Source organism: Mesoplodon bidens, assembly GCF_964165515.1.
Source record: "Mesoplodon bidens genome assembly, chromosome: 4".
Classification (NCBI taxonomy): Eukaryota; Metazoa; Chordata; class Mammalia; order Artiodactyla; family Ziphiidae; genus Mesoplodon; species Mesoplodon bidens.
Genome location: NC_138160.1, coordinates 139,097,872 through 139,125,223, shown reverse-complemented (window position 1 = coordinate 139,125,223; position 27,352 = coordinate 139,097,872). Strand labels below are relative to the sequence as shown.

General features: G+C 57.8%; 3 protein-coding genes across 4 annotated transcripts in view; 1 reads left to right on the top strand and 2 right to left on the bottom strand.

Moving 5' to 3' along the window:
* The window catches only part of CPAMD8 (C3 and PZP like alpha-2-macroglobulin domain containing 8), a 100,883-nt gene extending 92,594 nt beyond the window's left edge, over nt 1-8,289 (top strand). Inside the window, exons 36-42 of the mRNA XM_081233152.1 lie at nt 1,665-1,752; nt 2,547-2,621; nt 3,296-3,401; nt 3,490-3,600; nt 4,842-5,051; nt 5,369-5,486; nt 7,807-8,289. Coding sequence (XP_081089278.1) covers nt 1,665-1,752; nt 2,547-2,621; nt 3,296-3,401; nt 3,490-3,600; nt 4,842-5,051; nt 5,369-5,486; nt 7,807-7,828 — 730 coding nt within the window. The 3' untranslated portion in view covers nt 7,829-8,289. The remainder of the gene's footprint in view (nt 1-1,664; nt 1,753-2,546; nt 2,622-3,295; nt 3,402-3,489; nt 3,601-4,841; nt 5,052-5,368; nt 5,487-7,806) is intronic.
* A 2,217-nt stretch (nt 8,290-10,506) lies between these two features.
* Nucleotides 10,507-12,065, bottom strand: F2RL3 (F2R like thrombin or trypsin receptor 3; the record flags this gene model as incomplete). The annotated part of the gene is made up of 2 exons (XM_081233711.1): nt 10,507-11,661; nt 11,957-12,065. The coding sequence occupies 2 exons, from the start codon at nt 12,063-12,065 to the stop codon at nt 10,628-10,630; spliced, it is 1,143 nt and encodes a 380-aa protein (XP_081089837.1). The 3' UTR covers nt 10,507-10,627.
* A 5,358-nt stretch (nt 12,066-17,423) lies between these two features.
* Nucleotides 17,424-27,352, bottom strand: part of SIN3B (SIN3 transcription regulator family member B) — a 37,334-nt gene continuing 27,405 nt past the window's right edge. For both annotated transcript variants that reach the window (XM_081232058.1, XM_081232059.1), the window contains 9 exons: nt 26,727-26,965; nt 25,817-26,000; nt 24,459-25,062; nt 24,074-24,243; nt 21,444-21,617; nt 21,063-21,155; nt 19,827-19,921; nt 19,415-19,619; nt 17,424-19,315 (listed from right to left, as the gene is read on the bottom strand). In XM_081232058.1, coding sequence (XP_081088184.1) covers nt 19,085-19,315; nt 19,415-19,619; nt 19,827-19,921; nt 21,063-21,155; nt 21,444-21,617; nt 24,074-24,243; nt 24,459-25,062; nt 25,817-26,000; nt 26,727-26,965 — 1,995 coding nt within the window. In that variant the 3' untranslated portion in view covers nt 17,424-19,084. The remainder of the gene's footprint in view (nt 19,316-19,414; nt 19,620-19,826; nt 19,922-21,062; nt 21,156-21,443; nt 21,618-24,073; nt 24,244-24,458; nt 25,063-25,816; nt 26,001-26,726; nt 26,966-27,352) is intronic.

Sequence of the window (27,352 nt, the reverse complement as noted above, 5' to 3'; positions counted from 1 at the left end):
ACCTGAGGTTCTGCCTATATTGGGGTCCGAGGGGGGGTTTGCTTACATTTTTGTGGATTCACTCTTTGTTGGCAAATTTAAAATACAAGAGCAGGAATTAGGGTGCTGGAAGGGGAAGGCAGGGTGACCCAAGTGGTCCGTCATGTAGGTTGCCCAGGGCTTCCTGAAAGAGGGACCTTCGTGGGTGGGGGCAGCATGATTTCTCTTCTGGTTGTTTTGCTAGTAGTTGTGTCATACAGCTGCCAGTATCTTTATTCAAGATGGATGTCTTCGAAATGAATGCCTTTGCAATCAGAAGCTTACACTCCAAATGATTTTTGAAATGAAAGAAATGGAAGTGCTTCTGAATGGGTGCAGCAAACCCCAGTGACAGGTGGGGCTGGGTGGGATGGCTGTTTGTGGCCCCTGTGCGACCTATCAGCCCCAGGTGTGACCCTGGGACCAGGCCACAGAGGGTCCTCGGTGGTGGGTGCATGCAGCTGCCCACAAAGCATGCTCATTACCATGGCAACGATGGGGGAACCCAAAGGTGGTTGGAAGCTATGGCACCTGAAACCCATCAGAGCTGCCCAGACACCTTCTTTAACCTTGACCCTCAGCCCTCACATGTCCAAGGCCCCCATCTTAGGAAGTTCTGAAGAACAAGCCCAACTTGGTCCAAGCCTGGGAGCCCTGGCTGAGTGGCTTCCCAAACCTCCAGCTGTGTTTCCTGCTCCACAGTGAGACTCAGGATGGTTCCACTAAGCAGGGCTGTGATCACTGTCTAATCAGGCGGGGGAGCGAGAAGCAGCTGGACTGGCCCAACTGTCTGGCCCCGGCAGGCCTGCTGGGGCATCTCTGTTCCTCCCTCAGATGTGTTAAGAAAAAAACCCCACTGTGTGCCACCCAGATATAGCGTCTCTCAGGCCTCACCCCTGCAGGAAGCCTCCCCCGCCACCCCAGGAGCTGTGGCCACCTCATCCCCTTGGGCCACAGTCTGCAGGTTCCTCACTCAGTGTCAGCCTCCCTGTCACCAGCACCCAGCACAGGGAGGGCCTGGCACATAGCAAGCCCCAGAGGCCATATTTACCCACCCCCCATGTCACAGAAGGGGAAACTGAGGGCTGGCACTGGAGAGTGACCAGGTCTCCCCCAGTGGCCTGGACTCCCTCGGCCCCATGAAGCAGCTTCCCACACTGGGGGTACAGCATGGAGTGCGGGTCAAAACACAGCCCAGGGCTTCCCTGGTGGCGCAGTGGTTGGGAGTCCACCTGCTGATGCAGGGGACGCGGGTTCGTGCCCCAGTCCAGGAAGATCCCACATGCCGGGGAGCGGCTGGGCCCGTGAGCCACGGCCGCTGAGCCTGCGTGTCTGGAGCCTTTGCTCTGCAACGGGAGAGGCCACAACAGTGAGAGGCCCGCGTACCGCAAAAAAACAAACAAAAAAAAAACAACACAGCCCAGAGTCGATAGACCTGGGTCAGGCCCAGAACCCTCGGCAAGGCCTTTTCTTTATGGTCTCAGTGTCTTAGCTGTGAAATGGGCTGACCAATGACCCAGCCAAGGGTGTTTGTGCAGATGGGCTGCCAGGCAGGCAGGCTCAGGGGTTGTGGGGACAGAGGGGTCCATGAATTCCACTGCGGGGCTTGAGTTCAAGGGCCTCTCTCTCTCTCCCCTCATCGGAAGGTGGCTGCATACAGGCTCCTCCAACATGGCGGTCCTGGAGGTGCCCCTGCTGTCAGGGTTCCGGGCGGACGTTGAGAGCCTGGAGCAGGTGAGGTAGCACTGGTGGACAGGGCTCGGCTCGGGTCTCTGGCTGGTGGCCCTGCCCAGGTTGCAAATTCCCAGCCCTTCATAAAATGAGTTTTGGTTTTTGCTTTTTTGTCTTTCTGGGCAAAGTTGGTGTTTGGGGGCTGGCTGTCTGCTGAGGGGCAGGTGGGGAGGGGTGGGAGCTTTGCCAGTAGGTGTCATTCAGTGGGCCACCTGTGCTGTTATCCATGTGGCAGAGGAAGGGTTCAACGGACCTGCCTGTGCTTTGGGGATGATCTGGGATACCAGGGAGAGATTTGCCACCATCCTCAACTTAAAGAGAGACCGGCCCCCTTTTGGGGGGGGAGGGGAAGAGGGTCACAAAGTGGGTGGAGCAGCCTTACCTGAGGATGTCTGCAGTGTGGGGAGGGACAGGAAAGTAGGGCCTGTCCTGGGGAAGGGGGTTTGAATGGTGCAGGTGAGGCAGGAGCAGGTGGCAGGGCTCTGTGGGCGCCTAGAGGGCCACAGGGAGGTCCGGCCTGGGACTGAGGCTCGCTCAGGGGAGACTGCAGGCAGGGAAGGGGAAGCAGGCACTCGGGACAGTGGTAACCAGCCTTGAATGCCCTCTCCTGGGTGCTGACCTCCACCCCCTGGCCTGGCCCATGGGGACTTGCTGGATGACCATGGGCAAACTCCTCAGCCTCCGGGGCCTTGGCTCTTCACGGGTCCAGCCCACCTTGGGCCCTTGGAGATCGGGGAGGAAGAGAACATTGGGGTCTGAAGGGCCGGGCAGACCCTGACCTCTGGTTTCCCTGCCAGCTGCTCCTCGACAAGCACGTGGCACTGAAGAGGTACGAGGTGGCTGGTCGCAGAGTGCTCTTCTACTTTGATGAGGTACCGCTGGCCGGGGGTGGTGGGTGGAGGCCTCCACGGCAGCCACATTGGCGGGGGCACAGCTGCCATGGCCCGGTGTGGTTCCTGCAGTGATCTCATACCAAGAAAAAGAAACTGGGAGAGTCAACTCAGGCGGAGTTGGCACGGCTGCCTGCCCTGTGCCCTAGCCAGCTTGCTTTGGTGCAGAGAGTTGGGAGGGGTATGGAATAGTATTCAGGCATCAAAAGGAATGAAGCAGTGATGGTTTGAACCTCAAAAACATGTGGAGTGAAGAGACAGAAAGCAGATTGGTGGTTGCCAGGAGTTGGGGGGATGGGGAGTGCAAATGGGGATAGGGCTTCCTTTTGAGGTGATGGAAATATTCTGCAGATGGATAGTGGTTGCACAAGTTTGTGAATGTCCACACACACACACACACACACACACAAGGAGGGAGGGCACCTGCCATGGGGGGAGTGGGGGATGAAAGACCAGCTGAGATGTTTTTCCCAAGTGGGATGGAAGGACCCACAAGATTAAAATGGGATCACGTTTCTGTTTCACGCCTCCTGGGCATCCCGAAATCAGCCAGTTCTGGGCCCACATTTTGCGGCGTCACAGAGTACAGAGGCCGGAGCTCAGTCTCTGGTCCTAGTGGCCCCGGCCGAGCCTGAGCCCGCCCGCTGCCCCCGCAGATCCCCAGTGGGTGTTTGACGTGCGTGAGGTTCCGGGCGCTCCGCCAGCACGTCGTGGGCAGGACGTCGGCGCTGCCCATCTCAGTGTACGACTACTACGAGCCTGGTAGGTCCGCGCCCAACACCCACAACTCTAGCTCAGCCCCTCACCCTGTCATCCATCACTTGGTCACCCTTCTCCCCTGGTCCCGCAGCCTTCGAGGCCACGCGCTTCTACAACGTCAGCTCGCGCAGTCCCCTCGCCCGGGAGCTGTGCGCGGGGCCTGCGTGCAACGAGGTGGAGCGTGCCTTGGCCCAGGGCCCCGGTAAGTGCGCGGGGCCATTGCCCCTTCCGACCACCCGCCACTCCGACCCCACCCGCGGCAGAGGAGGGCGTGGTAAAGGCAGGAGGACCCGGCACGGTGAAGGGCGCGCTGCCTGAGCGAGGGGCTTGGGGTTGAGCAGAGTGGGCAGGCAGTGAGAAGGAGGCGGGGCTTAGCGGGGCGGGGCCTAGGGGGGTATGAGGGGGCGGGTGTAGAAGCGGGCGGCCCAAAGGAGAGCCCTTGCCTCCCCTAACCCACAAGCCAAAGGGTGTCGGGACCCAGGCCGGGAGCCCCAATCGACCACAGCGAAGGACGGGCTAGGGGTCCCTCGGGACCCTTTTCTTTATTTTCCAGACTTCTTGAAATGAGTTTAGATTGCTTTTAATTTAAAAGTTTTCTTTTTATTTATTTATTTATTTGTTAACATCTTTATTGGAATATAATTGCTTTACAATGTTGTGTTAGTTTCTGCTGTATAACAAAGTGAATCAGCTATATGTATACATATATCCCCATATCTCCTCCCTCTTGCATCTCCCTCGCACCCTCCCTATCCCACCCCTCTAGGCGGTCACAAAGCACCGAGCTGATTTCCCTGTGCTATGCGGCTGTTTCCCACTAGCTATCTATTTTACGTTTGGTAGTGTATATATGTCCATGCCACTCTCTCACTTCGTCCCAGCTTACCCTTCCCCCTCCCCATATCCTCAAGTCCGTTCTCTAGTAGGTCTGTGTCTTTATTCCTGTCCTGCCCCTAGGTTCTTTAGAATCTTTTTTTTTTTAGATTTCATATGTATGTGTTAGCATATGGTATTTGTTCTTCTCTTTCTGACTTACTTCACTCTGTATGACAGACTCCAGGTCCATCCACCTCACTACAGATAACTCAATTTCGTTTCTTTTTATGGCTGAGTAATATTCCATTGTATATATATGTGCCACATCTTCTTTATTCATTCATCTGTCGATGGACACTTAGGCTGCTTCCATGTCCTGGCTATTGTAAGTAGAGCTGCAATGAACATAAAAGTTTTCTTTTTAAATTTTATTTTGGTAAACACTAGGCAAATACTTGCATGAAATTCTACCAGGTCAGGGCTCAGGGCTTCCTAGGAACTGTCTCCACGCTGTGGAGTGTGGTCCGGACCCCAGGGACTTCTCCCCAACCCCAGGCCCAGGTGGAGGCGGGGATCAAGTTGGGGGGTGGGGTTCCCGGGGCCTGCCCATTTCGCCTCGCCCGCCAGGCTGGTCCCCTGGCGAGGGAGGTGCCGCGGCCATCCCGGAGGAGGGGACGAAGATTATGCGCTGCGGCTGCGCACGTGACTGCACCACCAGCGGGGACCCGGTATGTGGCTCCGACGGCGTCGTCTATACCAGCAGCTGCCACCTCCAGGAGGCTGCCTGCCGCGGACGCGTGAGATTGGAACCCGCGCCCCCCGGCCGCTGTGCCCTTGGTGAGGATCCACTCATGCCCCGTCTCGGGGACCCCACCCTGTCCCGGAATGTATCGCTCCATCTTCTCCTCTTTGCGTCTGGGTCCCTTTGCATCTCCTCGGTCTTGGTCAGTCTCTCCCCAGCCCCACCCCAACTTTGTGCTTTTCTGTGTCTCCTCATCTCTGATTTCTGTGTCCGCTTCCCCACCGTGTGACCTCACCTCCTATCTGTTGCTCTGGGCCACAGATCTCCTCCCCTCAGGCCCCCTGGGCTGTTGGTCATCCAGATCCTCTCCCTCCAGTGCCTTCCCTACCGACTCAGTCCTCCTTCCTTCCAGAGCAGCCGACACCAGCCTCTGCTTTGTACAGCTACGACTATGACCTGGGTCCCCTGGACGCTAGGCATGTGGCAGCCGGCCATGAGGTGGTGGACTTGGACGGGGAAACAGAGGACAGGTGAGAGCTGGGCCCGCCCCCAACCTCCCTCCACTGGCCCTGGAACCTGGCAGGGAGTGGGAGTGACTGATGGAGGGGTCAGCCTGCTATAGGGTTTCAGGGGATGAGGTGGGGGATCTGTTCTCTCTTGACCCCCATCCACCCAGCACACATAAAAGAGCAGCTTATATGTGTAGGGTGAGCTTAGCGAACCCTGCCAAGGACTGGACCCCAGGACAGACCTGTCCCTGAGACCCACTGGGCCTGGGACCCTTGTTAAAGAAGAAATTATTCATGACGCAAGGAATATATTTTTCAAGGGGGAGCACTGTGGAGTCTTGCAGTGGGGATAGAGATTGTAACCAACTCCTAATAATAAAAGAAGAAAAAGTGGGAATTTATAGCCAAGGAGTCGGGGGTGGCAGTCAGTGGATGGAAAGTTACTAGGAGGAAACATCAGGGGTGAAGGGGGGATATTCTAGCTAAACCGACTGCACCTGATTGTTGCTGAAGGCAGGCCAGGGTGATGAGACATTACAGGGGGCGGGGGGTGGATGGTGGAGGATGAGGAACCTAATCAGATATCAAGGGTGATCAGTATGGAGGAGGGGGGTTTCTGGCTAAACTGACATATTAGCAGATTCTTGCTACAGTTGGGCAGTGCTGAGATGAACATGGAAGCCTAGAATTTGAGACCGAAGTGAAAAAGAGCTCAGAGGAGCCCGGGTGGAGTTTGGTTAGGTAGAGAATCTTTGTCCCCCCTGAAGGAAGGATGGAGGAAATGGTCCGGAGACCAGAGAGCCCTGTGGGGTGAGGCTGGGAAGGGGCTGCTGGGCAGACTTCCTGGACGAGGCAAATCTTTTGGGTTGAGCAAACTCAACTCAAGAGGTTTAAACAGCGGGTTGATCTATCAGCTCAGGTAAGTGCCAGGTCCTGGAGGCTGGCTGCACTGGCGGGCCTCAGAGCCCTGCCTTCCTGGGTGGCAAGGGTCTCTCCACCCCATGCTGGTGGCAAAGGCTAGTTTACATCTCCACTCATCAAACCCAGTAGGAAGGCTTTTCCACCAGCAGCAACCAAAGTCCCAGAGATTTAGGGGTGCGTCATCTTGCACCAGGCACTGGGTTTAGTTCACATGCATATAATATAATTATTGATAGGGCTGGGTTTAGGGTTACTGTTGCACTAATTTTGTTTTGCCCCCCTGTGTTTCTCCTTCCATGCTCTCTTTTGAGTATCTTTTAGAATTCCATTTTGATTCAGTTATTGTTGTTTTAGCATTATTTTTTTAGTGGTAACTCTGGGGATAAAACTATTTATCTTTAAATTTTTCACAGTCTACTTGGTGGGAGTATTATAAACACTTTCAGCAAAATGTAGCAACTTTGAAGCCATTTCTGTCCATCTGTTGTCCCCTCCCATCTCTCATGCTAATAATTATCATATGTATAACTTTAAAGTCACCCAAGTGTTGCCCACCCTGTCCAGTGTCTTCTGAGAGAGGTCTGCTTTTATTTTCCTTTTGCAGGGGAAGAGTTTTATTAAACTTCTAAATTTGAGATACCATAGGTTCACATGCAGTTGGAAGAAATAACAGAGAGATCTTAGGTGCCCTTCATCCAGTTCCCCCCAGTGGTAACATCTCCCAGAACTCGAGTTACAGTGTAACGCCAGGAAATTGACATCAATACAATCTACCCGTCTTACTCCTTTTTCACCACTTTTACATGCACTCATTTGCAATTGAGTCTGCAATTTTCCCCCACGTGTAGATTTGTGTAATCATGACCACAGTCAAGATACAGGATACACCATCACCTCAAGGATCCCTTTAGCTGCAGGTTTATAGCCACACCCACCTCGATTTCCGCCCCCCGCCCCAACCATTCATCTGTTCTCCCGCTCTATACTTTCGCCACTTCAGGGATGCTTTGTAAACAGAATTGTGGGGTACGTAACCTTTTGAGATTGGCTTTTTCTCACTCAACAGAGTTCCCTTGCTGTCCATCCATGGTGTTGTATCAATAGTTCCTCCCTTTTCATAGCTGATTGAGTTCCACAGATAAGTTTTCTATTTGGTCAGTGGTTTCTTGCATGCTGTGCTCATTCTTACCAAAGTGAAGGCCCCATCCCATCACTGTGGCCTGGTGGGGATGGGCAGGGTCCTGAGGGGCCCTGCTGGACCATGTCCCCACAACCCCGGCTCCAGGTGGGGCGCTCATGTCTCAGTGGGCAGAGGCAGCCAGGCCAAGCCACTTGGAGGCGGGTTTAGGGAATGGTCCACAGTCCCGCCCCCGCCAGGCCTGGCAGCCCACAGGCATTTTTTGGCTTCTCTCCCTATCAGTCAGAGTGGCTTCTCTTCCTAAAGCTCTGAGCAGGAAGACGTGATCTGGCTGTGATTTCACCCCACCGGAAGAGGGTCGCTGACAGGAGACTTGACTGTCTGGGGGCTGCTGGACCCTGCCCAGGTGACCCCTGCTTCCAAACGAACCCGATAAACAGACCAGCAGAGATGATGGTGGGCCTCCTTGGGGCCCAGTCCCCACCTCAACAGGAAGGATGGTCAGTGAGGTGGCTGGAGGCGCCTCCCTCCCCGCCAGCTGCAGCTGGAGCACCAGTCACCCCACCCTACAGCCTTGGGCTGGGTGGCCAGAGCAGCTCCCATGGCCTGACGTTCTGCTCCCCGGAAGAGGGATGTTTCTGGGAAGGACTCATAGCCAAAGACCTGTTTCTGAGGGGGCGTGACTCTGGCCAAATCAAGGACATAGCGTCAGCAACTTAGAAACGAAACAGCCTGCTTTTCTGCAGAATGACTGCCTGGGCTGCTGAACCCCCGGACCCAAACCCCAAATTGTCCCAGAACTGTCATGGTCCCTGCACCTCTGCCTCACCCCAGGGGTCCCTGAATGTTTGGCCTAGACAGCACCACCACTTTCTCTGCAGAGAAAGTCCCGGGCTCCAGACAGACGCACCTTCATCTGCCCACTTCCTGACCTTGACCTCTGAACCCCTGATCTTCCAATGCCCCGCCTGGAAGATTGTCCCCCTCCTAGCAACCTGGGAGGGTGTCCCAGCTCTGGACCTACCGAAGCCGTGTGCTCAGACCTGCCTCCCGGCTCTCCGTTCCCCCTCCTGCATTCTCCTGTCTTCCGCCTCCACGGTGGTAATTTATTTCAGCCAACACTGCTCATCTCTGGACAGCATGGAGACCCTGAGGGGGCTGCCCAGCCTGTGGGTCCCCGTCGTGTAGCACCGGCCACTTTCCATGCCCCTGACCCCTGCCATCCTGCAAGGTTACAGCGCCCTTGCCGAGGCCCTGTTGCCACTTGCCATAGAGGCTGCTGGTGTAATAAAAGCTCATTTCCATAGAGTCCCTGACAGACTTGGGCCTCCTGCGGGCAGGGGAGGCTGAGAGGCAGCTCTAAGGGCTGGAGCCCAGTTCCCTTCTGGCCCCACACCTCCATTCCTTCATCTACAGCCCAGCCTTTCAGAACAAGGTGAGGAGGAGGCTTTGGAACGCTTGCATCCCAGGGTAATCATAGATTCCCATGCACTTGTAAGAAATCAGACCAGGGCTTCCCTGATGGCGCAGTGGTTGAGAGTCCACCTGCCGATGCAGGGGATGCAGGTTCGTGCCCCGGTCCGGGAAGATCCCACATGCTGTGGAGCGGCTGGGCCCGTGAGCCATGGCGGCTGAGCCTGCGCGTCCAGAGCCTGTGCTCCACAACGGGAGAGGCCACAACAGTGAGAGGCCTGTGTACCGCAAAAAAAAAAAAAAAAAATCAGACCAATACAGAGAGGTCCTGGCTACCCTTTACCCAGCCTCCCCCAGTGGTAACATCTTGGAAGACTCTAGCACGTCATCACACCAGGCTATTGACATGATATTCTTCGTTGACTTTATTCACACAGCCCCAGGTTCACTTTTACATGGGCGAGCATGTGTGTGCGCGTTTGTGTGTGTGTGTGTCCGTCCTGGGGCTTCCGGCTCACTCTTCCCCAGACCAGAGACATATGAACTTGATGGGGAGCCCAGGAGTGGCACCCATTCCCCTCTGCCTCTGGAGAGGGCTTGCGTACTCCCACAGTTGATGCCTCAGTGGCTCCTGACACTGTGCCCTGTGCTGCCTGCTGGGGTGGGGAATGGCAGGGTGTGTGTGTATGTGTGTCTGGGGCTATGGCTGCCCTTCCCCATGTGGTGCCCCCCCGACTTGAGTCAAAGCAGCCTTCAGATGGCTGGGGGTGGGTTCTGCAAAGCTGCAGCCCCCTGACCCTGGGTGTACACCATAAATCCTTGCATTGCTCCACCCACCCAGTCCATGGGGGAGTTACCTGAGAAGAGGAATCAGACCAAGGGAAAGCAGGAGGAGGTGATGTCTTGCAGCCAGGGTGACAGTAGGAGGCTGAGCCCTGTGGCTCCCAGTGATGGGTTGCACCAGGCTTTGGGGAGCAGAGTAGAGGTCTCCAGTGCTCAGGAGATGCCCCAGAACACTAAGGCCCATCCTGGGAATGAGGACCGCCAACGGGGCCCCCAGCCGCCTTGGCCACAAGCGGGTAGGGGGTCCGAGCCTCCTCCTGGGTGGGGTCGTGCAGAGGGTCCAAGGCAGCATCAGCTTCGCCTTGTCCACACCTTGGACACGGGCACAGGTGAGCTGGCTGGGCCTGGGAACCTGCATTTAATGCTCGTCTTAGTTTCCTGGGGCTGCTGTAACCAAATACCACGTACCAGGTGGCTTAAAACAACAGAAATTTATTCTCTGGCAGTTCTGGAGGCCAGAAGTCTGAGATAAAGATGCGGGCAGGGTTGGCCCCTTCTGGGGGCTCTGAGGGAGAGCCTGTCCCAGGCTGGTCTCCTGGCTTCTTCTGGTGGCTGCCAGCAGTCTGTGGCATCCTTTGGCTTGTGGCCATATCACCCCATCTCTGCCTCCGTGGTCACATGGTCTTCCCTGTGTGTCTCTGTGTCCTCTTCTTATAAGGACACCAGTCACATCGGATTTAGGGCCCACCCTACTCTAGTGTGACCTCATCCTAACTAATTACACCTGCAAAGACCTTATTTCCAAATAAGCTCACTTTCTGAGGTTCTCGGTGGACATGAACTGGGAGGGGACCCTATTCAACCCAGTGCAGCCCCCTTCCTGTTTGTCCGGCCTGTGGAGGGGCTGTCACACAAACGAGGAGGACGGGGTGCCGGTTGCCGGGCTGCACCCCTCCCTGGAAGCTGTTGCAGTAACAGGCGCCCGGCGACGCATCACTTCCTGCACCTTGCTCCTGAAGTCGGCCGACACATAGTAGTAGATGAAGGGGTCTACACAGCTGTTGAGGGTGCTGAGCGCCAGGCTGGGCAGGTAGGCGGCGTACAGGTCCCCCCGGGCATCAGGGTCCGGGTTTGAGTAGTGCAGGAGCAACAAAACATTGCTGGGTGCAAAGAGGGCCACGGCCAAGGTCAGCACCAGCGCGGTCAGCCTCAGCGCGTGGCTGTAACGCCGGCCACCGGCCGCCAGCGTGCACAGGGCGGCCCCGTAACTCAGCAGCATGGCCAGCAGCGGCAGGAAGCAGCCGAGCACCGCCAGGCAGATGAAGGCGGGCCGCCAGTAGGAGGCCTGGGCACCGACAGGCAGCACGTCGTGGCAGAGCATGTGGTCCGAATGCGCCAGCCGGAAGGTCTGCTGCTGCAGCGCCAGGGGCAGCGCCAGGGCGGCTGCCACCAGCCAGGCCGTGACACAGAGCCCGATGGCCAGGCGCTGGCCTCGCAGGGTGCGGGCCCGCAGCGGGTGCACCACGGCCAGGTAGCGGTCCAGGCTGACGGCGGCCAGTAGCAGCACGGAGCCGTACATGTGACCATAGAGCGCGGCCGTGTCCAGGCGGCAGGCGGCCTCGCCGAAGGGCCAGCGCTGACCCCGCAGGTGGTAGGTGATGCGTGGCGGCAGCGCCAGGGCCAGCAGCAGGTCAGCCGCTGCCAAGTTCATCAGCAGCACCGTGGAGGGCAGTCGTGGCACCCGTGTGGCCAGCACCCACAGCGCCAGGCCATTGGCAGGCAGCCCCACTGCCAGGGCCAGCCCGTAGAGCGTGGGCACCAGTCTCGTGGGCACCCAGCCTAGCAGCAGTGCCCGAGAGCTGCCCGGGACCTCCAGAGTGTTGCTGTCATTGGCACAGGGCTGGCCAGGGAAGCTGCGCGGGTGGGGCCCCGGTGTGCTATCTGGGTGAGAGAGGCCCGGAGGGAAAGGGGATAGAAGCGCTGAGAGGCCAGGAGTTACCCCCCCACCCCTAGCCCCTCATCTGGTTCCCCGGCTGGATGGCGAGGCCCCTGAGAAATTGTAGACGTAGCCCCAGCTCTCAGGAGCCCCTGGGCTGGTGGGACAGAGCTAGACACGGAAACTCCCAGCCCTGTGGACTCAGGGCTGGGCTGGAGAAGCCCCACCCCCGTTCCCTGTCTCCCCTTCACCGGCTCTGGGCACCCTCCCAGTCCCAATGCAGGGCCCGAGGTCACTCACCATCACCTCTCTCCGTGCTGCCCCCATCATCGTCGTAGAAAATGGGGGTCTGAGTGTCATCCAGGCTGAACCCCAGTGCTAGGGGCCACAGCATCAGGAGAGCCCACATGTTGCCGGTGCTGGGTGCCGGCTGCTCTGGGCTGTGGCTGGCTGACCTCAGGCTTCCTGCCTGGCTGGACCCCCGCCTCCGCCCCCAGCTTCCTGAGTGTCCGCGGAGGAGGGGACAGGGTCGGGTGAGATAAACCAGTCCCTGCCCCCATGAGCCTGTGGGAGGCCCAAAGTCTGGCCTGAGGAGGCCTGGCAGCTGGGGTTACTTGGGGTCTAGGTGCTGGGCCAGTAAGATGGGAGAAGAGGTGCCAGGCTGCAGTCCCCGTCCAGCCTAGGAAGCCTCTGTAGGCCAAGTGGCCACTTCTTGCTGGCCGATCACATCTTGGCCCCATCCTCATGACAACCCAGCCCTCTGTGCCACGCTCCCCTCCCTCCATCAGGAACTCTTGGCCCTTCCTGAAGCCCCCTCCTCCCAAACCCCACCCCCGGCTCTGGCAGGCAGGACCCCAAATCAGAGGCCAGAGCAGGTGAGCGCCCCCCCCCACAGATGCCCCTGGCCCTCTGTGGAGGTTACCCTGCCATATGCAGCCTCACCCACGCCCCAGCACAGGTCCCCCGGCAGGCACAGAGTAAGGAGCAGAGAGGGGCAGGCCTTGTGAGCCTGCTGAGGAGGTCTTGGTCTTCAGCCAGAACCCCTGATGCTGACCATGTGCTGTCCTGGGGGTCTTAGGGGAGCGTGGCTGCAGCCCCCTCTGGGGGGTGATGCCCATTTCCAGTTCTCAAAGCCGCTTCTGCTCTGGTCCTGACCCCACGCTCAGCCTGGGGTCCCAGGTGTGACCAGGTGCCACAGCCATACATGAGCCAGAGGGGGTGGCCCAGCCAGCCCAAATAGCCCCCTGAACCACCACCCCTCAGACCTCTCCACATCCCACCCAGAGGGGAGGGCACTCCTCCCTCCTGAATACGATCCCTTCTCCAGACCTCAGAGCAGCTACACCGTCCTACCCTGGGGGAGCCCTGCACTGGGGGTGCTCGGTCTCTGTGAGGTCAGGGCTGGGCCACAGTGGTGGGGGCAATGTCTGGGAGCAGGTGGACCCCAAGGGGGCAGTTGGGGTCAGGGAAGAAGAAATGAACTAGGGGTGGGAGAGGGGGTCGGATGCAGCCATGTCCTGGTATGGCGAACCCTAATCTAGCCACACACTCAGGGACGTGGGAACCAGCCAGGAAATGACCGAGCAGTCCTGGACAGAGTCAGTGCAGCCAGAGGCCGAGATGCCGAGGTCCCTGCCCCCCAGCTCCAGGGTTGGTCGGCGGGGGTCGAGGCCTGGAGAGCTCCAGTCAGGGCAGGGTTCTAAGCCAGGAACCTCTCCCTCATTTCTGAGCAGTTTCCACCAGCACCAATGACAAATTCATCCCACACCTACGCCTCACAGCACACGTGACCAGTGATGATGATGACGCCCTCAGCGCACAGGAAAACGGGGATGGGGACCCCCTGCTGCCCTCCAGGAGAGAGCAGGGAACCTGCTCAGGGGAAGCTGGGCCCAGCAGCTCTTCCCTGCCAGGGATAGGGCGGACTGGAGCCTGAGGAGGGTGGTTTGACTCAGGAATTCCGTGTCTAGGAATTTATGGCGGGTCTGTACAGGGAAACGCTCAGGAAGATGTCTGGACAGGGAAATTTCCGGCAGTGGGGCGGGGGGCCATAAACAACCCCCCCCACACCTGCCACCATGGAAACAGCCGTGGAGGTGCAGGGCCACTGTTTCCAGTCGGATGACAAGCCACGTGAATACCTCCTGGGGGACACTGGAGGCAGCTGCCTTCGGGGAGAGGGACTTGGGCACCTACTCTTCTCTGTGATCTTTTTTTGTGCTATTGGAATTTTCTGTGCTGTGCGTCACTTTCCATGAAAACTCATGTTTCAAAAAAGGCATAATAGTAGCTTTAAAAGGAAGGAAATTCTGACACAGGCTACAACATGGATGAAACTTGAAGACACTGTGCTGAGTGAAATAAGCCAGTCACCAAAGGACAAATACTGTATGATTCCATTTATATGAAGTCCCTAGAGTGGCCAAATGCACAGAGACTGAAAGAAGCAGAAGGGTTGTTGCCAGGGGCTAGGGGTGTGGGGAATGGGGAGTTAGTGTTTAGTTGAAGATAGAGTTTCAGTTTGGGAAGATGAACAGAGTCTGGAGATGGATGGTGGGCATGGTTATACAACCACGTGGATGTACTTTTTGTTTATTAATCTACTCATTTACTTATGGCTGCGCTGCAAGGCTTGCACGATCCTAGTTCCCCAACCAGGGATCAAACCCGCGCTGTCGGCAGAGAAAGCGCCGAGTCCTAACCACTGGACCGCCAGAGAATTCCCAACGTGGGTGTGTACATTATGTCACTGAACTGTACACTTAAAATGGTCGCGTGGTAAATTGTGTTATGTGTATTTTACCACAATTTAAATAAGTGAAAGGGTTTCCCTGGTGGCGCAGCGGTTGAGAGTCCACCTGCCGACGCAGGGGACACGAGTTTGTGCCCCGGTCCGGGAAGATCCCACATGCCGCGGAGCGGCTGGGCCCGTGAGCCATGGCTGCTGGGCCTGCGCGTCCGGAGCCTGTGCTCCGCAACGGGAGAGGCCACAACAGTGAGAGGCCTTTGTACTGCAAAAATAATAATAAATAAAATAAATAAATAAATAAATAAATAAATAAGTGAAAAAAGTGGCAAACAGACCTAAGCCAGTGGCTAGTCCTGGGATTCCTCATCCTCCAGCCCCATCTGGACCCTCCAAGCCCCCTCCCCCAAGCCTGTCCTCCCTGGCTGCCCCTTCCTGCCTCACCGTCTCCACTGGAAGATGGAGGTCACTGATGACTCAGCCCCTCAAGTCCTTCCGAGGCAATGCTTCTCGGGATGGCCATCTTTGTGGAAAATGTGTTTTCTTTATGTTGTACTTTGAAGCCAGATGGGCACCTGCAAATGTGCCCGGATCTCCCCTCATTCCCGGGCTTGGCCTCGGCCTGCGGCCAGGGACAAAAACCCTCGGACCGGAACGAGAGATGGGTGCTGTGACCCCCCACTTGCCGGGCACCAAGGTTTGAGGTCCAGCCCTCCCAACCACAGAGGCCCTATGCTTCATCCCTGGAACCCCAAATCTGAGTCTGCTCACCTGTCCTGTGGGCTGGAGCTCCCACACACAGGGCTGCATGGAGAAGGTTCTGGAGAGCCTCCGGCAGGGCTGGAGGTATTGCATGCTCATCACCCCCCATCCCTGCAGGCTCTTTCTGGGCACGTTGCACCCCCACCAGTCCCACTCCTACCAGTTCTACCCACCCACCCACCCGCCCCCCCTCCACGGACCTCCTGAGACTGATTTTAGGTCAACTTGCTTTTTAGAACAATCAGCCTCATTCTCAGCCAGGACATCAGGTGCATTGCGCTAGTTCTATTTTGCAAAGAGCCAGCAAGGCAAACACCTCACTAGGAACAGAGTAAATGTTCTACCTGAGCCCCCCAACTCCACTGCTGCCCCAAGCACCACAGGAACCACCCCCTCCACCATGCTAGGGAGGGGGAGGGCAGCCCACCTGGTCCTGCAGCTCCGCACCACTTGAAGGAGGCCGGAAGGGGAGCTGCAGGGCGGTTAGGACAAGGGCTGCTTTATTAGCAGCCATAGGTAGGTGCAGGACCCAGGTCCTCATCTGCATATGCCGAGCCCCCTCTGCCACGTGGAGCTGCTGTCTTTCAGGCCAGCGGAGACCCTCCCTCCGGTCTCTTGTCCAGGAACCTCATCCCAGTCACAGGCACTGCCCACTCGAGGGCAGGGACTCTTCTGGGAGGTGTCCACTAGGGCTGGAATCCTGGGGCCAAGAGTTCTGCCCACCACAGAGGTCCCTGGGGACTGCTGTTGTTTGCTCTCCTGGGACCAGGTGTCCTTCCTGGGAGCTGCAGCAGCCACCATCTGCCTCCCAGGCCTCCACTCCCAGGGCTTCCAACAAAAGCCAGTCTGGGAGCACAGAGCAGGCCCTGGCCATCGCTGGATGTGAGCTTGCGGCAGGAGAAATCTAGGGCAGCACCAAGTCTCGGTCACAAACTCCCCAGGAGCTCTGACCCTCTGGGGAGTTGTGCACTGCCAGGGGTGTGTGTGGGGGGGTGGTCCCTGGGAGGCAGCTGTGGCCCCTTGGGAAGGTTGGGGACAACTCTTGGGAGAAGACTTGCCAGGTGGGGCAGGGTGGGCTGGGCAGAAGGCAGGGCCAACTGAGCTCAGGGACCCAATGGGTGAGGTCTGGCAGTGGGCACTGAGTGGGAGGGGAGGGGGTCGGCCAGTTGCGCTGCAAAAGCCTCGCGACGGTGGGGGGGGCAGCTAAGAGGACCCTAAGCCGAGCTGAGGGCTCCCTCTTACCTGGAGGCACGTGTGGGGCTGGTAGGAGGGGGTCCTGGAGATGTTCAGGGGACCCAATGATGGTGAAGACACAGGAGGTGAGAGGAAAGGAGGGGGCAGGGGGAAGCTGGGAGGGGGGACCAGAGAGCACGGAGGGTGGTTTTGTAGGGCTGGAGGAGGGAGAGACCCCGCATCCCCCGCCATCTGTGGGCTTCTGGACCTGGTGTCAGAAGCGGGTGGGCAGGCACAGAAAGCTCACAGCAAATGCTGCAGTCTTCAAATTATGTTTTGCATGTGCCAACACTGGAAGGAAACACTTCTCATTTCCAGCAAATACGAAAACTGAGCTGGGAATGAACACACCCAAGTCCCCTACATACAAACCTTCAAGTTGAGAACGTGGGTTCCATCAGCGTCAGGCGTGAGTGAAACTGCAGTTTGCCTCCTTTTTGCCCTCCGTCTCCTACTGCTGACGATCCTTCAGCTCTACCATCTCCCACCTCCTCTCCCTCCTCCAGTCAGTCACTCTTCTCACCTGTTCACTTGACGCCAGCCCTGTATGCCAGCTGTGGTACTGTACTACTGTACTTTTCAAGGTACTGTACTGTAAGGTTCAAAATGTTTTTTTGTTTTTTATGTATTATTTGTGTGACAAGTACGATAAACCTATTACAGTACAGTACCATATAGCCGATGTTAGTTGGGTACCTAGGCTAACTTCGTTGGAACAAATGGGACTTGCAAACGCGCTCTCGAAACAGAACTTGCTTGTATGTAGGGGACTTACTGTATTCTAGAAAACACTCTGGAGGCGGGGCCATGCCCCGGGGGAAATAGGACCCTGTAGCGCAGCCACAGGGAAGCCACGGGGGGGGGGGGGTCCCCACATGGGGTTTGAGAACTCCCAGGCGCGCCTGGGCAGACACTCCTTGCGGTCAGGCCAACTCCCCTGGCAGTGAGAGGTCACCCCCAGATTTGCCCCCAGGAAATAACTGACTGAACCTCACAGCTGTAGATCAATATTTAATTTTTAACTTTAATGTGCAAATAAATAGAAAACTACATTCAAAACAGCTGCAAAGGAAGTACAAGCCCCAGAACAGAAATTCTTCAAAAACAGAAGAGATGCTCCCTAGAAGCATGCAGGGTGGGGGGCTTGGTGGGGTATGGCCCGCACCCCAGGCCCAGGCAGAGGCACAGGAGGGGCTGCGGGCTCCCGAGGAGGACGGCTGCCGGGAGGGTCTGGTTCAGGAATTCTGATAAGTTTCCTTCTTATAAAACAAGGATGCGTACAAAGTGCATGGATTACACGTGAGAAAACACGGGTGAAGAGACACCCAGGTGGGACAGGTTGGCCTTGGAATCGCCCAGGCCTGGAGTCACAGGCTTTGCAAACCTTGAGTTCCACAGGTAAACTTCTAGAAACACGTCTCCAACTCCCGGAACCTTGGGTGTTTGGCACAGCTCAGCTGCAGGAAGGCAAGGGCTGCGGCTGGCAGAGGCAGCTGCACGGGGGTTCCTCCAGGCCCACGGGTCAGTGGAGCCCACTGGCTGATGGTGTCAGGGGCCCGGCCAGAGCTTCTCATGGTGCAGGAAGTTCAAAAAGCTGGTTCCTAGCCCGAACTGCTTGGCATTCTTGGCACAGAAGCTTTTTCCCCTCACACCATACCCGCCCTGGGTGGTGGCTGCCGGAATGGAGGTGTTGGGGCGGGTATGCAGAAGTCCACGAAGGGGGCTGTCACCCGCAGAGAGGCCGTGGGACTTGGCCGTTGTAGAACTTACAACCACTAAGAGAGCATAAAGGAATAAATATGTGTGCATATATATACTTCTAGAATGTCCATCTTAGGTACACAACCACACCCCAGGGCCCTCCCAGGGTGGGACCACTCGAGCTCAGCGGGTGCGGCAGGCCAGGCCCCCTCCCCTCACGTGCCCAGCGTCCAGCTGTCGGATCAACATGGGGTCTGAGTCTCTTTTTTTCCAGAGCAGGGTCTTCTGGGCAGTTTTGGTGCCACCTGCCCACTCTATATCTGGATGTCAAAGCAGGATCCCAACAGTCTGGCTGAAAGGGCTCTTCTCACTTTCGAAGTGTCTGAGGACCCCAGGCAGGCACCCGCTGGGCCAAGCCGATGCCCGAACTGTCAGATGCAGGCTGTTGCCCAGCTTGGGAAATGTTTCTAGAAGCCTGGGAAGGACATGCTTTTCAAGCAGGTCCACGTGGGCCCGATGACTCCGATGTCAGGGACCCTCAAACGCTGACCCCTCCTGAACGTGAGCCCTCGCGTGGCTCTTCACCCACTTTCACCATACGCAGAAAAGGACCAGCGGTGCCCAAGCCTGGGGATTTGGCATGTGTGACGGGAGTAGCCCAGCAGGCATGTGAACGCACTCACTCGTGCCTTGACCGGTGCACTGCTCCTCCCCCTTCCAGTGGGGACTGAGCCCCTAGAGTTCAAGTGCGGGGAGTGGTTTACGTCTGGCACAGGACGGGCCCAAAGGAAGCGGGGAAGCCGAGAGGGATGGCAGCATGGGGCCGAGCGCCGACACAATGCGCCCTTCTCTGGAGCTCACAGCCCGTAGCAGCAAGGCTGGGGGACGCTCTGCTCCCCGCACACTGTTCATGAAGACGCCCGATGGACACACAGGCCGAGGAAGCAACTGCACTAAGTGCGAGTCGTGGTGCCCGTGTGGGAGCGTCAGGGCGAGGCCGGGCGGCGGCTGTACTGCACTCGGTAGCGGGTCACCGGCAGCCCGTGCACATGAGCCGTCTCGCAGAGCGTCTTGCAGGGCACCATGTCCTCGTCCTCCTCGCCCATCAGCCAGTCCTGCACCAGGCTGGCTGCCTCCACCGGCACGTTGTCCTCCAGCCAGCGGCTGTGCCACTCCTCGAAGTGCTGGTGGTGGCGCAGCAGGACCAGGGGCTGCACCTGCAGGGGGTGGGGGAAAGGAGAATCAGGATGGCCCAGGCACCCCACACAGCTGTGGGCTGGCCCCCAGGTTCCCGGGACGTGGGCAGGGAGGGGCACCTGCTTGGCCCGGCCGAGCGTCCCGCGGCGGTACATGTAGTCCTCGGAGTTCACGATGAACATCATCTTATGGGTGCTGAGTTTGAAGCGGCAGTCCACGTTGCAGGCGCTCTCCACCCCGACCAGCCGCTTCCAGGAGCTCTTGGCCTCACCCCGCAGCGCGCGCACCTGCTCACACTGCCACCTGCGGAACTTCTTGAGGTTCCTGGCGGCGAGAAGGATTTGCAGACTAGAAGGTCCTTGTGGCCCAGAAACACTGGGAAGATGCCTGACCTCCCAGGGTTGGAGAAACGCAATCTGAAGCAATGAAAACCACCACCCAAACCCTTTGATCCCGTGAAAACTAATAAAACCCCGTCACGCTGGGTGCTGGCAATGGTGGGAGAGGCCCCCGAGCCCAAAGCCCCCTCACCTCTGCAGGAACACAGGCTTCAGGAGGAAGCCCTCAGTGGGCGAGCTGGACGCACCCTCGGTCCCCACGTACTGCTCCATGTACCGAGCCAGGTGCTTGGGGGACAGAGGGAGACACAGCCCAGGTCATCAGAGGCTCCCGGGGACTTTGTCCCCACCCCTCCCAAAGCACTAGGATAATAGCTATTGAGGACCCTGATGTCTGATAGAGACCAGCAGACTGCAGCTCCCGATAAAGGGCTCAGCTGGACTGGGACACGCACACCCAGGCCACTATTCAGATGATTTATGGCATTTCGTGCTTAAGTGGATAAATCCCCGCTGTGTAACGACTTTTCTGTATCCATCACATGATAAGTTCACGTGGAACAGGAGGCCCCTGACACGGAGGAGAGCGGGGTCTGGGGGATGGTGGGCAGGAACAGACATCAGGACACAAACAGCAGGTAGGAAGAGGGAGAGCACTGGTAGGGCTTGTGGGTGAGTAGAGGGGGGCCCGAAGCAGTCACCAGGTCCAGGGCAGACATGGCCTGCAGCGTCCGAGGGATCCTTCAGCTGCTCACCATCCTGTTAAAGCACGAGGCTCCTCCAGACTCAAGCTTAACAAAACCACATTTGCTGGAAACTTCTGGAAGGGACCGGGTGTGCAGGCCCCTACCCTCGTTTTGGAAAGTGTTTCCAGCGAAGGGCGCTGTGAAGGGAGCCCCCGAGGCTGTGGTGGGCGGTGCCCCAGCTCTGTGAAGGCAGCTTGGGGCTTCTGGGCCCTGCTCCCTGGCGTGCGGGCACTAAGTGGAAGGTGCACCTCAACGTGTGGGCCAGGAGGGTTTTCTCCTGGTGGTCGGGGGCACCCAGAGCTCTGAGCTTCATGCATGGGGAGCGCAGCGGCCTCATGTCGCAGGGTCTGAGTGACTGGGCTGGCCATGGGCGGATGGCACAGTGTCGGCAGCAGGTAGCAGGAGCTGGGGTTTGGGGGGAAGCTGGCCTGGCTCCCACACGGCCTTCCAGCCCTGGGACACACCCCTGGCTCCTGAGAGGCCACCTGCAATTCCCACCTCCTGATGCGTTTCCAAGGAGAATGTTCAGCCTGCACAGAGGCTTCTCTGGTGGACGTTTTGCGGCCTGTGCTCAGCCAGCATGTGCATGGGCTCCCGTGGTGGGAACGCCATGATGCTGCCTGTGGCTGCCCCCGGCCCCCATGGTGTGTACAAGGCACAGAGTACAGGGCTGCGGTCCTCACCTGCACCTCTAGTGGGTCCTCTGTCTGGGCTTCCTCGGTGTCCAGGAGCTCAATGGTCATGATCACCTGCCCTTTGCGCTGGAGGAACATCACCTGGGGAAGGAGGGGGACAAAGAGCCTGAAGCCACGAGAACAGCCCAGGCCGGCAGAGGATGAGGTCCAAAGGTCATCAATGATCCCTGTTCACCAGCCTCCAAGCCCCATCCTTCCTTGAGGGACCACGTGCTGGGCGCCTACCTCACAGGCCCTGTGGTGCCCTCTGGGGCCAGGGCCTGCATCCAGAGGCCCAGCGAAAGCAGCACACGGTACTGGGCTCCTGTCGTGGGCGCCCGCCGTGCTCCCCCCAGCCTCGTGTGGGGCTGAGCGTGGCTGGCCTCTCACCTTAAAGCAGTTCTCGTCAGCCATGCACCGCTCGGCCTTCCACTGATAGCTGGTCTCTCTGGCGGCGCGGACACAGCGGGAGGACAGGTTCCCGCCGGCAGCACCCCGCTTCTTCTCATTCAGGTAGAGCTCCACCACCTTCAGACAGACATCGTCGCTCACAAGGTGGTGCAGCTGCCGGGGAGGGAGGGCAGGTGAGTGCCTGGAGTGTGCCCGCCAGGAGGGCTGAGGCACAGCCACCACTCCCACCTCCTGCTGGAGCCCCTACCTCACCCAGAGACGGTGTGGCAAAGTCCACGGGGTGGGGGTGAAGACCAGCGTCCAACGGGCTGTGCAGGGCGACCTCCATGCCGGATGCAGACCAGAGCAAACTAGACCAGACTAAACCAGACCAGACTGGGGCAGACCAGGCCAGACTAAATCAGAGCAAACTAGCAAACTGGACCAGACCAAACGCAAGACCAAACTAGACCAAACCAGACAAGAGCAAACCAGAGCAAACTAGAGCAGACCAGCAAACCCTGCCTGGGTATGAGAAACGCACAGAAAAAATACAAAAGAAAATGTGCCAAAATGGGGATGGTAATCATAAAAGCAGTGATTATCTTCTCCCAGTGTTCAGTCATAAACACAAGTAATTCCTTTAATACCTATAAGCATACTTAAAACCTTTAGGCTTAGGATGAGACAAGGATTGGAAAAAGCCGAGGCCGGTGGGAGTCGGCCCCTCTGTGCATGAGCTGTGGCCCAGACAGGCCACTGCAGACTTAGGGCCTCAGGCTCTGCTCTGTGTGTCCCTCTGCTGAGTGCACACAGCGACGTGTGGACACACATGGGTCTCATATGGTGCCTGACATCCGGCACATTCCCAATCAACATTAGCTGCTGTTACTGAAAAGAAGAAATGCTACTTTAAAAAATAAATAAATAAAAGGAAGTAAAGAGTGTGGATACGACGCTGCAGGTTATGGGTGTTGCGTGGAGGGGCCCTGGGAGCCTCACGTGAGGGTCCTGCCCTCACTATGGCTCCAACTAAACAGCTCCATTTTTATTGCTTCTTTTACCTTTTAAAACAGGTTTTACAGGGGACATTTGTGGAGAGAGTAGTTTTTTTTTTTTTTAAAAGGCATGAGTCAAAGTATATATGGTCCAATCCTCCTGGTGCTACAGATGGAGCCGCCTTCCCGAGAGCTGTGGCCTGTTGGGAGCCGACTCACTCGGTCCAGGAGAGATGAGAGAGCCCTCCCCCATGCCCCCCCGGGGCAGGACCAGAGTGGGCCAGGAATCTGGAAGCTTCCCCCCAAGGCTGGCTGTGCCCGCCTGCACCCCACCCAGGGGAGCGGAGGTCATGCACACATACGGCCCACAGGGGATGCAAAGCACTGCTCTAAGGGCCCAAATGGGAGCTCGTCCCTGGAATCCTTCCCAGGTGGACGATGAAGGAGCCAATGGGCATCTTGACAGGAATCGCAGAGAATCACGCTGCCTGGACACAGCCAGACACTGAGTTTATACAGCTTCAAAACCAGGACTCTATCCCAGTGTCAGAAATCAGCAGCGGGTGCCCGTGAGTGGGGGGTGGCTGGAGGGGGCACGGGTGGGGTGTCCATTTGTGAAGACCCACCGAGCTGCACACTGAGGAGTCGGCACTTTTCTGTATGTGTTTTACTTCAATAAGAAATCTGTAAAACCTGGAAGGAATTGCCATTTTTAGAACGTTTCTAGTAACTGTACCTGGGTGGCAGAGTAATGACATTATTCCTTCCTCCGCTTCTTTTCCACTTTACGATGAACAGCCTCACTTGATAACCAGGAAATGAAGTCGAGTTGAACAACAACTCGAGTGGTCACCAAGCAGGACCCACGTCCCGGGACCACACCCGACTTGTCTGGGGCTTTGCTGTTTATATACTTATGACCAATTTCCTCTTGTTGACATTCAGCTGTGGGTGATGCTGATGCACGTCACTGATATTCCCCAGCCAGGAAAAGTGGGCCCAACGTTCTTTACATGTTGCCAAACAGCCCTCACGAAAGGTTTTTCAACAGGGCCTCAGACATATCCTCGCACAGGCACATCCACAGCAGCACAGGTCGCCACCGCCAAAAGGTGGAAACAACCCAAGTGTCCATCAACGGATGAAAGGAAGAACAAAATGTGGTCCATCCACACAACGGAATGTTATTTGACCATAAAAATGGATGATATACTGACACGCTACAGTGTGGATGAACCTTAAAAATGTTAGGCTGAGTGAAAGAAACCAGACACAAAAGGCCACATAGTATGTGATTCTGTTTATGTGAAATACCCAGAATAGGCAAATCCAGAGAGACAGAAAAGGGCTGGGAAAGGAGGGATGGGGAGTGACTGCTAATGAAGACAGGGTTTCTTTGGGGGAAGATGGAAATGTTCTAGAACTAGTCAGAGATGATGGTTGCACAACACTGCAAATGTGCTAAATTCCACTGAAACGTTCACTTAAAACTGGAGAATTTTACAAGAATTCTACCTTAATTGAAAAAAAAAAAGGAAAGGTGCCAACCACGGGATCAACCACAGGCACAGGAGTGAAGGAGAGGGACTTGCAGGGAGGTGCTGCCCGCTTGCCCGCCCCACGCCTGCTCACCTGCCGGGCGATGCTCTGCACCAACTTGTCCATGGTGAAGCCCACGTAGGCGTGGATGGTGAACATCTCACGCAGGGTGTCCTCGTACTGCGTGGGGTCGATGCTGCCCTCCAGCAGGCTCCGCACCATGTCCAGGAAGGCCGGGTAGTATTCCTCCAGCTCCACCTCACCTGAGGGGGCAGCACTGTGGTCACCAAGGGCCCGGCTCCCATGCGGCCACCACCGGGAAGGATCTGGAGTCTCCACTGAACGTGAGCAGCCCACGTTCACCGCCTCCCACCACAGGTGGCCCGTGGCTCTGGGGCGGCTGCTCGGCTGGCCCGCCTCCCCTCCCGGATCTCAGAGGCAAGCCCCCATGGTGTCATCCCTGGGCCCAGGGGCTCACTTGGCTGCTTCAGCCGCAGCTCCATGGCAGGGTCATTGCCCTTCTCCCGGCGGCCCTCGCAGAGCAGTTTCTCCCTTTCCTTCTCCGTCCGGTACTCCAGGAGTTGCTTCTGTGCCTGGCGGTAGATCTTCAGAAGCCTGGAGCACAGGGTCTGATGGAGGCGCAGGAAGAAATACCAGTTGTTGTTGGCGAAGAAGAGGCTGTAAACGTCGTCCAGGGGCTTGTGCTGCGGCGGCTGCTGCTCCGTGGCTGGTGCCTCGCCCGAGGCCCCCTTCTCCTCCGGGGCGCTGCTCTGCGGTCCGGACGCTGGCTTCTTCCGGTCACCAGGGTCTGCACTCTGCCCCTGGGGGCTCCCCCGGCCCTCATCGGCGGAGTCCTCGGACACGCCCAGGTCCAGCTGCTGGGAGAAGAAAAGGCTGGGCACGAACTGGTGCACCAGCTGGTGGATGGTGCCCTGGTCCTCCTTCTGGATGGCCGGCTGCCGCTTCACGTAGTAGCTGATGAGGGCGGCCGCGTCCTCCAGGATCTGCCGGTCCTCGTACACGAAGATGAGGTGCGGCTCACTGGAGGGGGCGCTGCGGCCCTCCGAGTGCTGCTCCTGGTGCTGGGGAGACAGGGCGGCCGTTAGACGGGAAGCGACCCACTGGGAGAACTCCAAGTAGGGGGTCCAGGGCCATGGGGCTCTGAGGGCATCACAATGGTTGGGGGCCCAGCTGAGCTCTGGGACCAAAATGAGGCCGAACTCCCACTACCAAGGCCTGCAGCAGCACTCAGAGGCTGGGGGGACCTAGGGGAGCATCACCCTGATTATTCGAGTCCAGCTGACACAGGCTGCCTTGGGGGTGAGGAAGGCTCAGGGAGGACCATGGGCCTCTGCCCACCATCATTCATTCACAGACACTTGGCTAGACCCCAGAAAACCTGCGACTGCTTGCACTCCGGCCCGGCACCCCCCCAAGCCCTGCACACCCGGTCCGTCACCACCCCGCAACGTCCCCTGCCTCTGTCCTTTCCCCGCCTGTCACCAGCCCTTCCATGGTCCTGCCATCACCCGGTGCCGGCACAAGCCTCCCACCTGCTCGCTCCCGTTCACCAGCCATGCCAACCACTCCCGAGTCCAGAGCCACACAGGAGCATGGTCGGCCCTAGTTGCCCCCCTCTGCTGACAATGGCAGGGTGGCCTCAATCCGCCTTCTGGGCCAGCCCTATGCTGGGTGCTATGGAAACACCCATCCTCACCCCTACGCAGCCCTGCGAGGGCAACGGAGGCAGAGAGAGCTGGCCATCTGCCCGAGGCCAGGAGAGCCAGAGCTTGGGCGCGGGCAGCCTGCCCCGACCCCGGCTGAGGAGGGCCTCACCTCGTCATAGACGCTCTCAATCTCATTGAGCAAGCTCTTGGAGCGAAGGGCCTTGGTGTCATTCTGCTTGAAGTTCACGGCCTGGTGGTCCAGGGACTTAAGGTACGCCTTCTCATACTGCTCCCGCCAGATCTTGTTGAAGCCCTGCTGGGCCTCTCGCCACTCCTCCTCTTTGGCCTTCAGCCTGCAGGGCCAGAGGGGCTCAGCACAGGGACAGCCCGGGACACCCGCCCGAGTCATCCCTGTGCAGGGCCAGCCTGTCTTCCACCCACAGACCCACTGGACATGTTCCACACTTGGGAGAGCCAGCTCCAGGCCTGTGCAGCGGGCTCCGTGCTGTATAAAGGAGGGAGGGGGTAATGGCCCCATGGAACCCGCACAGCCAGCCACAGCCACATCGCTGTCCTGACCCACAGGACTGACTGTGCTCTATGCAGCTGCTGGCTCGACCGCCGGGCTCCCTTGCTCAACTGTGAACCCCGCAATGGAAGGGACTGCGTCGGGCTCGCTTGGCTCTGTAGCCCAAGGGCTGGGCACAGCACCTGGCTGAGGGCAGCCACTTAACCAATACCTGTTCACCAGCACAGTGCGGGTCCCAAACATATGATTAAATAAAAGGCAAGCCGTGATATAGGACGGTCCCATTTGTGCTTTAAAATAGTTACTTTTCATGTTCATGTTTAGATATGGTTATGTGCATGGCAGAAAGTTCTAGGAGGACACAAACAACTGTTGACAGTTGTGCTTTCCTCTCGGGAATGGAATGGGGAGATGAAGCAAGACTGGAAAACACTGTAGTCAACCAGACTGAGACCCCAGGGACCCCCTCACGATTACACCCATGACAAACAGCACTAATGAGCTTCTGGGGGGCTCCCTGCAGCAGGCAGGGTGGTCAGAAGCGTGACACCTTTTCAGGACGACGGGGACAGCAGTGACAGGGTTCTTCTTGAGGCTCTCAATGATCTCCGGAGCCTTGTCGCCGTAAATGCGGTGGATGGCGCGGCGCTGGATCACCTCCGACGTGCCCCCCAGACAGTCGTCCAGCCGGAACTTCTCCTGGTCTTCCGGCGCCATCCGGGAGAGCTTCTTCTGCACGCTTTCCAACACCCGGATCGTGGCCAGGTTGGTCTCCAGGACAACGTCTAACTATGGAAAGGAAAGCAGAAAGGGGTCAGCTGTCGGGGCATCAGCGGGGCCCTAGGGACGGGCCTGGGCTGGCAGAAGGGATGTGCAGAACTGAGGAGGGGACGACAGACATCAGGGTGTGGTGGCCCTGACATGGGTCCGGAGGACTGGAGCGAGCATAGCTGGTTACGGGGGTGAGGGGGCGGTCCAGACCTGGGCGATGATGGCATCACCTGGACCTCACCACTGGTGGACCCATCTGAGGAGGGGAATGGGTCCTAGGCTGACCCTTTCCACAGGCATCAAAAGCACGTTACACTCAGCAATGAAGAGGAAGGGACGCGTGGTACATACGGCCCCCGGTGACTCCCCAGAACATGTGCTGGGGGGAGCCAATCCCCAAAAGTT